Raw genomic sequence first — 12,247 nt, forward strand, 5'->3', positions numbered from 1 at the left:
AGCGACTGAGTAAATTGCTCTTATTTTCAAATGCCCCTTGGTTTAATTGCACCCCCCCCCCCACCCCCACCACTGTGTAAATTCCCTCCAGGAGGGGGTCGTGTTCCTGGGTCGGTGTCGTCTCATCATTCGCCCATCGGAGTCTGGGGGACACTTGGCGACAAAGGAATGTATCGGTGAGTGATACAAAGACACGCATAGACACAGACAAAGATCCCGCGTATAGCCTTGGCAGGCTTTTGGGGCAAGTGCTGTTAGCGGGGCACACTCGAGCGCGGTGGTGTGGCCGGTACGACGCCTCGGCCACCTTTGTCTCCCCGGTGACGTGCACACGCACCGCGCCGAGTCTCCGCTCGCGATGGCCGTTCTGGGTGCAATCTGCCGCGGGACGTGCAGATTCCATTTCACGTGGCCCATTTTGTTTCTTGCTCAGAAGATCAAATATCTGAGGTTTTTCAGGTGGGTTTGCAAGGATCGGTCAGTCAAGGTTCAAAGTTCAAAGTTCATTTATTAGCTATAGCCCTGTGAGCCATTCGGCTCTTGAATCGGGTGCAACCGCAACAAACAAAAAACAAAAACATGAACAAGAAAACATCTTAGGTGTGCGTGGACATTAGGAATTGCGGGATAAGAGGAGTCGGAGCGTGCGTGAGTTTGTGCGTTCGTGTGTGTGTGTGTCTGCGAGGTATGGTAGACAGCGTTTGGGTTGTCTTCTTGCTGATAGCGGTGTCTTTCCCAGAACCCGGCGTGTGAAGTCATGCGTGCCGCGGTTATCAGCCGCTCTTTAATTTCGAGGGCCGACCGGTATTGTCAACAATAGTTGTGCGTACCACCCTCCCCATCACCCGCTACCTCCACCAACATCAACGCCATTTGCCTGCAGCTTAGTCGGGACTCGCTTCCACGATTGCAACTCCGTCCGAGTTCAATCTGCATCGAGTGACATCAGGAGAGTCCAACCTTTGCAAAATCATCTCGCACGCTCCCTCCACTCGCTTCCCACCATCACCAGCAGGACCACCTACGAGATCTCCTGCCTCCACTCCCTCCTCCACTGGCTAACCACCATCACCAGCAGGGCAGCTACAAGATCTTCTGGCCTAAGAGTCTATGAAGGCTATATGGGAAGCTGGAGGGGGGGGGATCTTTGTCTTTGTGTCCATGTTTGGGCACACGTGCTATCGTGTCCGTGATCATCACAGACAGCTAGGTAGGTATGTGCGCATGCGTGCGTGTGTGTGCGTGCGTCTATGTTGTTGATGAAAGCTCGAGGAGATGGATTAAACTCGGGAGCTTTGTGATTGTGGGCGATGTTTACACACGCACACTTACGGTGGTCAAAACATTAGCGCGACGAAAGTCGTCTAGCAGTAAACGAGCTGGCAATATAGCCGACTTAACTAAACCATTAATATAACATCATGCGTGTTTCTAAAATATTCTTGCCTATGGCAGCAACAGTTTGTGAAGGGAGTTAAATGCCAATGTCGAGGCCTGTTGCTCGCCATGATGAGAGGGCTTCAGGAGAGATGTGTGTTTTTTATATTCCGATGTCTGTGTGTGTACGGTATTTAGCATGTTGGTCCAATGGTTACGAACCCCTGTGACCCGAGTTCGATTCCCGCTCACGGCCGCCACCTGTGACGATCATCTGAACCGGTGCTGGGCCTCCCCTAGGTCGACTCAGCCTCAAATCAGTAGCCGTGTAAACATCGCCGCTGGGGATACAAAGGCGACCGTGTGTGGTATTGGTCATCCAACCCTTCGTGTGGGCCTTCAAAGGTGCTCGCTAACAGCATCGGAAGCCACTGAATCTGTGCACTTTTAAATCGAGATCGAAAACTCATTTCTTTAGAACGGCTTTTTGTGTTTAGATGAACGTCACCAGCGTAGAGCGGGGATCGAACTCGGGTTGCCGGGTCCGTAGGGCAGCGCTCCGACTGCTCCACCACTGTCACGACCGCTCGCACACGGCACGCTCTCCCCCCCCCTACCCCTACCCCGTCCGCTGCCCGTGACCTCCAGAGCCGGAAGAATCCAAACCAGCGCACCGGGTCATCTCCAAACGTTCATCCCCCGATTCCTCCGGCGACCCCGGTGACCCCGGCTCCCTGCCCGTCCACGCCGCAGCTCAAGGTCGCGCCCCGGCCATCGACGCTGGTGCCACCGCACGACCTGCCGACGGCGCAGATAGAACCCCGGACGGCGACGCTCCCACCGCCAGCGCCGGGCCTAGTCCAGAAGCACCGCAGCCTGGCCCCGGCAGCATCGCCGACCCTAGCGCAACCTCTACGCCTGCCGCTAGCACGAAGCCTGACCCAAGCACTAGCACGAGCACTAGCGCTCGCTCGGGTCCTCGCAGCACCGATGCTGCCCCTAACACTGACTCTAATCTGAACACTGCCCATAACCATAATGTTAGCCCTGACCTTACCGCTAGCCCTGACCTTACCACCAGATTTAACCCCAGCACTGACCTTAGCACGAACCATAAGCGGAGTACTACCCCTCCTGCGAGCCCTCACCTGACCACTGACTCTCACGCTAGCACTAGCCAGAGCCCTAGGCCTCGCATGAACTCCCATTCTACTCCTGGCCGCAACTCTACTGCCAGCCATAACCAGAGCACAAGCGCAAGCCCTGATGGCGACTCTGGCCTGAACATCAATAGCATTTACCCGACCACCATCCTTCACCGTATCCCTAACACTGCCCCTAACACTGCTGTTAACATTACCCCCACCACTACGCCTACCCCGAACACTACTCTTCATACGACCTCTATCCCCAACCATCTCCATATCACAACCCCTTCCGCGAGCTTGACCCATAACAATGCACCTAACACTACCAATATTCAAACTGCTGACACGACCCCGAATTTTACTCATAATACCGCACCTAATACTACCCCGACCCCTAACACCACCCCTACCCCTAGCACTACAACTAGCACTACCCCTAGCACTACCACTAGCACTACCCCTAGCACTACCCCTAGCACTACCACTAGCACTACCCCTAGCACTACCCCTAGCACTACCACTAGCACTACCCCTAGCACTACAACTAGCACTACCACTAGCACTACCCCTAGCACTACAACTAGCACTACCACTAGCACTACCCCTAGCACTACCACTAGCACTACCCCTAGCACTACCCCTAGCACTACCCCTAGCACTACCCCATCACCCACCGTCACCCCAAGTGCCCTGGCATCCTCCGCACCCAACACCGCGCTGCACCACCGGCCAAACCCCACGGCAGGCCGCACGACCCCCCCCGTGACCCCCCCCGTGACCCCGCGGGCCAACGCGACCCCCTCCCACAGCCCCTCGACGTCGCGGACCCCCGCGTCCACGCCCTCGGAGCCCCGGGGCTTCCACGTGGAGCTGGTGGTGGTGGCCGGGGCGGACGTGGGGCGGCACCACAGGGAGGACACGCAGCGCTACCTGCTCACCAACATCAACATCGTACGTGGCGGGGGGGGGGGGTCGCACGCACACACCAACAGGCACACGCACACGCACTGGCAGGCATATACACGCACGCACACACACACCAACAGGCACACGCACACACACACCAACAGGTACACGCACACACCAACAGGCACACGCACTGGCAGGCATATACACGCACACACACACCAACAGGCACACACACACACCAACAGGTACACGCACACACCAACAGGCACACGCACTGGCAGGCATATACACGCACGCACACACACACCAACAGGCACACGCACACACTCACACCAACAGGTACACGCACGCACCAACAGGCACACGCACACGCACTGGCAGGCATATACACGCACGCAGGCGCACGCTCTGGCAGGCGCACAAACAAAACAAAAGTTCCCCCATGTGGCCTTCAACAGGCTGTTGGGGCAAGAGCTGTTAGCTAGCACCAATACAGGCCGGCACGGCACACGGACGGTGGGTGGCCGACACCACGCCCGGACGCCTTTGTCTCTCTCGTGGCAATGTTTGCACCAGGTGCTCATTTCAGTCGACCACACAGGCACATGCACACACACACACAGGTTGAGATATGCATGTCTACGCAAATGCATACACGTACACACACAGCCAGGCACTTGAGTGTGCTTGTGTGTTTGTGTTTGCAAGTTGGCACAGTAGGGGGCACAGGTGGTGCATCGGCAAGTCATCTCAGTCAGTTGACCCGTGGCACCTGCTGGGTCTGCCCCGTGACCTCCTGCCGGCGGGCGTTCGACACTTCACGTGGCCTCGACGTGCACCTAGCCTGGCACAAGCGCCGTGGTGACGTCACTGGCGAATGGCGGTTGTTGTTGTTGTTGTGTTTGCAGGCTGCAGAACTGCTTCGTCTTCCCAGCCTGGGCAGACAGATCCACCTACACGTGGTCCGGCTACTGCTGCTCGGAGACTCAGCTCCCGTACCTACTCACACTTACACACACCTGCTCACACTTACACACACCTACTCACACTTACACACACCTGCTCACACTTACACACACACCTACTCACACACACACCTGCTCACACTTACACACACCTACTCACACTTACACACACCTGCTCACACTAACACACACACCTACTCACACTTACACACACCTACTCATACTTACACACACACCTACTCACACTTACACACACCTGCTCACACTTACACACACCTACTCACACTTACACACACCTGCTTACACTTACACACACCTACTCACACACACCTGCTCACACCTGACGTCTACACAACTGCGTGTACACTCTCACTTACACACTCACCTACACACTCACCTGTACACTCGCCTACACACTCACCTACACACTCACCTGTACACTCATTTACACACTCACTTACACACTCACCTACACACTCACCTGTACACTTGCCTACACACTCACCTGTACACTCACCTGTACACTCACCTACACACTCACACACTCACCTGCACACTCATCTGTACACTCACCTGTACACTCACCTACACACTCACCTGTACTCTCACCTACACGCTCACCTACACACTCACCTGTACACTCACCTACACACTCACCTGTACACTCACCTGCACACTCACCTGTACACTCACCTACACACTCACCTGTACACTCACCTGTACACTCACCTACACACTCACACACCTGCACACTCATCTGTACACTCACCTGTACACTCACCTACACACTCACCTGTACTCTCACCTACACGCTCACCTACACACTCACCTGTACACTCACCTGTACACTCACCTACACACTCACACACCTGCACACTCATCTGTACACTCACCTGTACACTCACCTACACACTCACCTGTACTCTCACCTACACGCTCACCTACACACTCACCTGTACACTCACCTACACACTCACCTGTACACTCACCTGCACACTCACCTGTACACTCACCTGCACACTCACCTGCACTCTCACCTACACACTCACCTACACACTCACCTGTACACTCACCTACATACTCACCTGTACACTCACCTACACACTCACCTGCACACTCACCTGCACTCTCACCTACACACTCACCTACACACTCACCTGTACACCCACCTACACACTCACCTGTACACCCACCTACACACTCACCTACACACTCACCTACACACTCACCTACACACCCACCTACACACTCACCTACACACTCACCTACATACTCACCTACACACTCACCTACATACTCACCTATACACTCACCTGCACACTCACCTGTACACTCACCTACACACTCACCTGTACACTCACCTGTACACTCACCTACACACTCACACACTCACCTACACACCCACCTGTACACTCACCTGTACACTCACCTACACACTCACACACTCACCTACACACCCACCTGTACACTCACCTACACACTCACTAACCTACACACTCACTCACCTACACACTCACCTGTACACTCACCTACACACCCACCTACACACTCACCTGTACACTCACCTACACACTCACCTGTACACTCACCTGTACACTCACCTGTACTCTCACCTGCCCGCACCTCTCGGCAGGTGGAGCTGGCCGTGACGGAGAACGTCACCTCGTCGCTCACCTCCTTCTGCCGCTGGCACCGCTCACACAACCCGGCGGACGACGCTCACCCCGACCACGCCGACCTCGCCCTCTACGTCACCAGGTCAGCCGCTTTGTTGGGTCGCCGGGTCAGTGTGGGGGGGTCACCAGGTCAGTGTGGGGGGGGGGGGGGGGTCACTCGCTCACCAAGTTGCTTGGCATGCGCAGGCAGCAGCAACGAGCCGCGCGTCGGTACGCCGCTTGCGGTCGCCGTGGTTACGGTGGTTGCGGTGGTTGCGGTGGTTGCGGTGGTTGCGGTGGTTGCGAATGCCACAGCCGGTTGTCACGCCGTCGGGACCGCTGTGCTGATACGGTTCCTACGGTTGTTGCGGTTGTTGTCGTCGTCATCACGGTTGTTGTTGTCGTCGTCACGGTGGTTGTGGTTGTCGTCACAGTTGTTGCGGTTGTTGTTGTCGTCATCACGGTGGTTGTTGCGGTTGTTGTCGTCGTCGTCACGGTAGTTGTGGTTGTCGTCACGGTTATTGCGGTTGTCGTCGTCACGGTGGTTGTGGTTGTTGTCGTCGTCGTCACGGTGGTTGTGATTGTTGTGGTTGTTGTTGTCGTCGTCACGGTGGTTGTGGTTGTCGTCACGGTTGTTGCGGTTGTCGTCGTCACGGTGGTTGTGGTTGTCGTCACGGTGGTTGCGGTTGTTGTCGTCACGGTTGTTGCGGTTGTCGTCGTCACGGTGGTTGTGGTTGTCGTCACGGTGGTTGCGGTTGTTGTCGCCGGAGTGCAGGCAGGACCTGGTGGGCACCGGCGGTCTCCGCGCCGTGCGCGGCGCCGCTCAGCTGGGCGGCGCCTGCTCCCCGGCGTGGAGCTGCCTCCTCGCCGAGGACACGGGCTTCGACCTCGGGGTCACCGTCGCTCACGAGATCGGCCACAGGTCATTAGTAGGTCACTGGATTTGGGGCGGCATCTCGGTTTGGGGGGGCGAGGCGGTGAACCCCGGCATGGCGGCCAGGCCAACGGAGAGGTCGGGGTCGGAGGTCAGAGCAGATGTAAAGCTTTGCCCAGGGGGCAGCACCAACAATCGGTCAAACTCGGTTGAAGAATGACTCGATCTAAACTGCTCTATTTATTTCACCAGGTGAAGCCCACTGAGCGATACAACGCTTTGTGACGGCTCAACGCGGTGGCTAAGCCGAATACTCTGAGCTCACATTGATTGTAAACGTGGAGGGAAAAACCGGAGGACCCGAAGAGAAATTCACGCGATGATGAGAGCGAGAGACACGCAAACTCCAAATATACAGCAGCAGGCGTCAGGGTCGGGATCGAACTCACGACCTCCTGTGTACCAGGCGAGGTAGTTAACATCTCCTAGCCACCGTGATGATGATGAGAGAGAGAGACACGTAAACTCCAAATATACAGCAGCAGGCGTCAGGGTCGGGATCGAACCCACGACCTCCTGTACACCAGGCGAGGTAGTTAACATCTCTCCACCTTCCAAGTTGGGCTCGTGGTTGCTGATGTCGCTACCAGGTTTCGCGTGTGCCCTGCTCATCATCTCGCCGCTGACCCCCTCCGCCACCCATCCCCCGCGTGCCCCCCCCCCCAAACCCCCGCGTGCCCCCCACCCGCCCCCCACGACGACAGCCTCGGCATCACTCACGACGGGGAGGAGAACGACTGTGGCGGTGGCGGTGGCTACATCATGGCGGTGGAGGGTGCACACGCGAGCCTCTCCTCCACCTGGTCTCGCTGCAGCCGCAAGCAGCTGCTGCGCTTCTTGAGGTGCGTGTGTGTGGGTGTGTGTGTGTGCGTGTTTGTGTGCGTGTGTGTACGTGTGTGTGTACGTGTGTGTGTACGTGTGTGTGTGTGCGTGTGTGTGTTTGTGCGTGTGTGCGTGTGTGCGTGCGTGTGTGTGTGTGCGTGCGTGTGTGCGTGTGTGTGTGTGCGTGCGTGTGTGCGTGTGTGCGTGTGTGTGTGTGTGTGCGTGTGTGTGCGTGTGTGCGTGTATGTGTGTGCGTGCGTGTGTGTGTGTGCGTGCGTGTGTGCGTGTGTGTGCGTGCGTGTGTGTGCGTGCGTGTGTGTGTGTGCGTGCGTGTGTGCGTGTGCGCGTGTGCGTGTGTGGGGAGCGGTGGTCTAGCGGTTAGCGCGCTGCGCTACGAATCCCGGCGACCCACGTTCGATTCCCGTTCACGGCCAACACCCAGTGACGATTATCTGAAACGGTCCTGGGCCTCCGCTAGGTCGACTCGGCCTCAAATGAGTACCTGCTGCGGTGTGTCAACATCTTCACTCGGGAGACAAAGGCGGCCGGGCGTGGTTGCTGTCCACCCACCCCCTCGTGTGCCGTGCCGGCCTTCATAGGTGCTCGCTAACAGCACTTGCCCCGACACTGTGAAAGGCTACACGGCGGTGGGGGGATATTTGTCTTTGTGTAGCTCGGGAGAGGCCTGGTGCCTGTCGGACGTCCCCCCGGCCCCGGCGCCCGCCCACCCCCCCGTGCTGCCCCCCGTGCTGCCGGGCCTGCGCTACGGCGCCGACGAGCAGTGCCGCGTCATGTTCGGCCACGGCGCCACCGCCTGCTCCTTCAGCAAGGACGACAAGGTGAGCGGCGGCCGCCCGCCCGCCCGCTCGCATGCACGCACGCTCGCTCACTCGCTCACTCTCTCGCTCGCTCATTCACTCGCTCACTCGCTCACTCACTTGCTCGCTCACTCACTCGCTCACTCTCTCGCTCGCTCACTCACTCACTCGCTCTCTCACTCACTCGCTCACTCGTTCACTCACTCGCTTGCTCACTCACTCGCTCGCTCACTCGCTCACTCACTCGCTCACTCGTTCACTCGCTCGCTCACTCGCTCACTCACTCACTCGCTCACTCGCTCACTCACTCACTCACTCACTCCACCCACCAACTCCCTCACCCACCCACTCACTCCACCCACTTATACATTCACCCACCAACTCACTCACCCACCCACTCACTCCACCCACTTATTCATTCACCCTCCAACTCACTCACCCACCCACTCACTCCACCCACTTATTCATTCACCCTCCAACTCACTCACCCACCCACTCACTCCACCCACTTATACATTCACCCACCAACTCACTCACCCACCCACTCACTCCACCCACTTATTCATTCACCCTCCAACTCACTCACCCACCCACTCACTCCACCCACTTATTCATTCACCCACCAACTCACTCACCCACCCACTCACTCCACCCACTTATTCATTCACCCTCCAACTCACTCACCCACCCACTCACTCCACCCACTTATTCATTCACCCACCAACTCACTCACCCACCCACTCACTCCACCCACTTATTCATTCACCCACCAACTCCCTCACCCACCCACTCACTCCACCCACTTATTCATCCACCCACCAACTCCCTCACCCACCCACTCACTCCACCCACTTATTCATTCACCCACCAACTCACTCACCCACCCACTCACTCCACCCACTTATTCATTCACCCACCAACTCACTCACCCACCCACTCACTCCACCCACCAACTCCCTCACCCAACCACTCACTCCACCCACTTATTCATTCACCCACCAACTCACTCACCCACCCACTCACTCCACCCACTTATTCATTCACCCACCAACTCCCTCACCCACCCACTCACTCCACCCACTTATTCATCCACCCACCAACTCCCTCACCCACCCACTCACTCCACCCACTTATTCATTCACCCACCAACTCACTCACCCACCCACTCACTCCACCCACTTATTCATTCACCCACCAACTCACTCACCCACCCACTCACTCCACCCACCAACTCCCTCACCCACCCACTCACTCCACCCACTTATTCATTCACCCACCAACTCACTCACCCACCCACTCACTCCACCCACTTATTCATTCACCCACCAACTCCCTCACCCATCCACTCACTCCACCCACTCAACCACCCACCCACCAACTCCCTGGCCCGCCGACCCACTCACACCCGCGTGGGTGCCGTGCGTGCCCCTCTCCCTGTGCCCCTGCTGCGTGTGTGTGCCGCACCTGCTGCGTGTGTGCCGCACCTGCTGCGTGTGTGCGTGCCAGGACGTGTGCAGCGTGCTCTCGTGCCACACGCACCGCGACGACTTCTCCAGCTGCACGCGGCTGCACATCTCACTGCTGGACGGGACGCCCTGCGCCGACCACCGGGTGAGGAGGCGGAGGCACCGCCGTGGTGGCGAGGAGATGTTAACTACCTCGCCTGGTGCGCAGGAGGTCGTGGCTTTGATCTCGACCCTGACGCCTGCTGCTGTATATTTGGAGTTTGCGTGTCTCTCTCATCATCACGGTGGCTAGGAGATGTTGACTACCTCGCCTGGTGTGCAGGAGGTCGTGGGTTCGATCTCGAGCCTGGCGCCTGCTGCTGTATATTTGGAGTTTGCGTGTCTCTCTCTCTCATCATCATCATCACGGTGGCTAGGAGATGTTAACTACCTCGCCTGGTATACAGGAGGTCGTGGGTTTGATTCCGACCCTGACACCTGCTGCTGTATATTTGGAGTTTGTGTGTCTCTTTCTCATCACGGTGGCTAGGAGATGTTAACTACCTCGCCTGGTGTGCAGGAGGTCGTGGGTCAACAGATTCCATCCCGACAGTCCGTTAAAAGGCGACACGGGGTGTGTGCGTGTCGGTGTGTGCGTGTAGGAGCGTGTGTGTAGGTGTGTGAGTGGAGGTGTGTGTGTGTAGGTGTGTGCATGTAGGAGTGTCAGCGTGTAGGTGTGTGTGTGTAGGTTTGTGTGTGTAGGTGTGTGTGTGTGCGTGTATGAGTGTGTGTGGAGGTGTGTGTGGGGAGCGGTGGTGTAGCGGTTAGCTACACCACCGCTCCCCACACACACCTCCAACCCGGCGACCCGAGTTCAATTCCCGCTCACAGCCAACACCCGGTGACGATCATCTGAACCGGTCCTGGGCCTCCCCTATGTCGCCTCAGCCTCAAATCAGTACCCGGTGCGGTGCGTAAACATCGCCACCGGGGAGACAAAGGCGGCCAGGCGCGGTGCCACCCACCCACCGCCCTCGCGTGCCGTGCCGGCCTTCGCAGGCGCTGGCTAAAGGCTCCGCTGGGGGATGCGCGTGCGTGTCTGTGCAGCGGTGCGTGCGTGGCGCGTGCGTGTCTGTGCAGCGGTGCGTGCGTGGCGCGTGCGTGCCGTTCACGGGGGCGCCGTCCGTGGAGGCGGTGCACGGCGCGTGGTCGGCGTGGGGCCGCTTCGGGGGCTGCTCGCGCACCTGCGGCGGCGGCGTCACGGCCCGCACGCGGCGTTGCAACAGCCCCCGGTGAGCCGCGGAGTGTCTGTGTGTGTGTGTCTGTGTGTGTGTGTCTGTGTGTGTCTGTGTGTGTGTGTCTGTGTGTGTGTGTCTGTGTGTGTTTGTCTCTGCGTGTGTCTGTGTGTGTGTGTCTGTGTGTGTGTGTGTGTCTGCGTGTGTGTCTGTGTGTGTGTGTCTGTGTGTATCTGTGTGTGTCTGTGTGTGTGTGTGTGTCTGTGTGTGTGTCTGTGTGTGTGTGTCTGTGTGTCTGTGTGTGTGTATCTGTGTGTGTGTGTCTGTGTGTGTGGGTCTGTGTGTGTCTGTGTGTGTGTCTGTGTGTGTCTGTGTGTGTCTGTGTGTGTCTGCGTGTGTCTGTGTGTCTGTGTGTGTGTGGGTCTGTGTGTGTATCTGTGTGTGTGTCTGTGTGTGTGTCTGCGTGTGTCTGTGTGTGTGTGTCTGCGTGTGTATCTGCGTGTGTGTGTGTGTGCCAACTGTGGGGAGCGGTGGTGTAGCGGTTAGCGCTACGCTGCGCTACGAACCCGCCGAGCCAAGTTCAATTCCTCTCCTAGGTCGACTCAGCCTAAAATGAGTACTTAGTGCGGTGTGTAAACATCACCACTAGGGAGACAAAGGCAGCCGGGCGTGGTGCTGGCCCCTTGTGTACCGATCCGGCCTTCATAGGTGCTCGCTAACAGCACTTGGTCCAACAGTCTTTTGAAGGCTATACGGGGGGGATCTTTGTCGTGTGCGCGTCTGTGCGCTTTACGCACGACGATGCCGACGAGAGTGCCGTGATTCGGTGAGGCCGTCTCCCGGCTAGGCCAAGGACACCTATTGTCATCATCATCATCATCGGCAGCAGCAGCAGCAGCATCGCCGTGGCCACAATCGTCATAACTGCCTTGGTGAGCG

At 57.7% G+C, this 12,247-nt stretch overlaps 1 protein-coding gene across 1 annotated transcript; it reads left to right on the top strand.

Annotated features, from left to right (window-relative positions):
• The first annotated feature begins 2,030 nt into the window (after positions 1-2,030).
• LOC144733976 (A disintegrin and metalloproteinase with thrombospondin motifs 13-like) lies at positions 2,031-11,369 on the top strand. Its single transcript, XM_078616004.1, has 8 exons — positions 2,031-3,476; positions 4,343-4,429; positions 6,033-6,157; positions 6,830-6,976; positions 7,693-7,830; positions 8,484-8,649; positions 10,135-10,239; positions 11,214-11,369. The coding sequence occupies exons 1-8, from the start codon at positions 2,574-2,576 to the stop codon at positions 11,367-11,369; spliced, it is 1,827 nt and encodes a 608-aa protein (XP_078472130.1). The 5' UTR covers positions 2,031-2,573.
• Positions 11,370-12,247: the final 878 nt, after the last annotated feature.

Source organism: Lampetra planeri, chromosome 49 (genome assembly GCF_965212315.1).
Source record: "Lampetra planeri chromosome 49, kcLamPlan1.2.h2, whole genome shotgun sequence".
In the NCBI taxonomy this organism is placed as follows: Eukaryota; Metazoa; Chordata; class Hyperoartia; order Petromyzontiformes; family Petromyzontidae; genus Lampetra; species Lampetra planeri.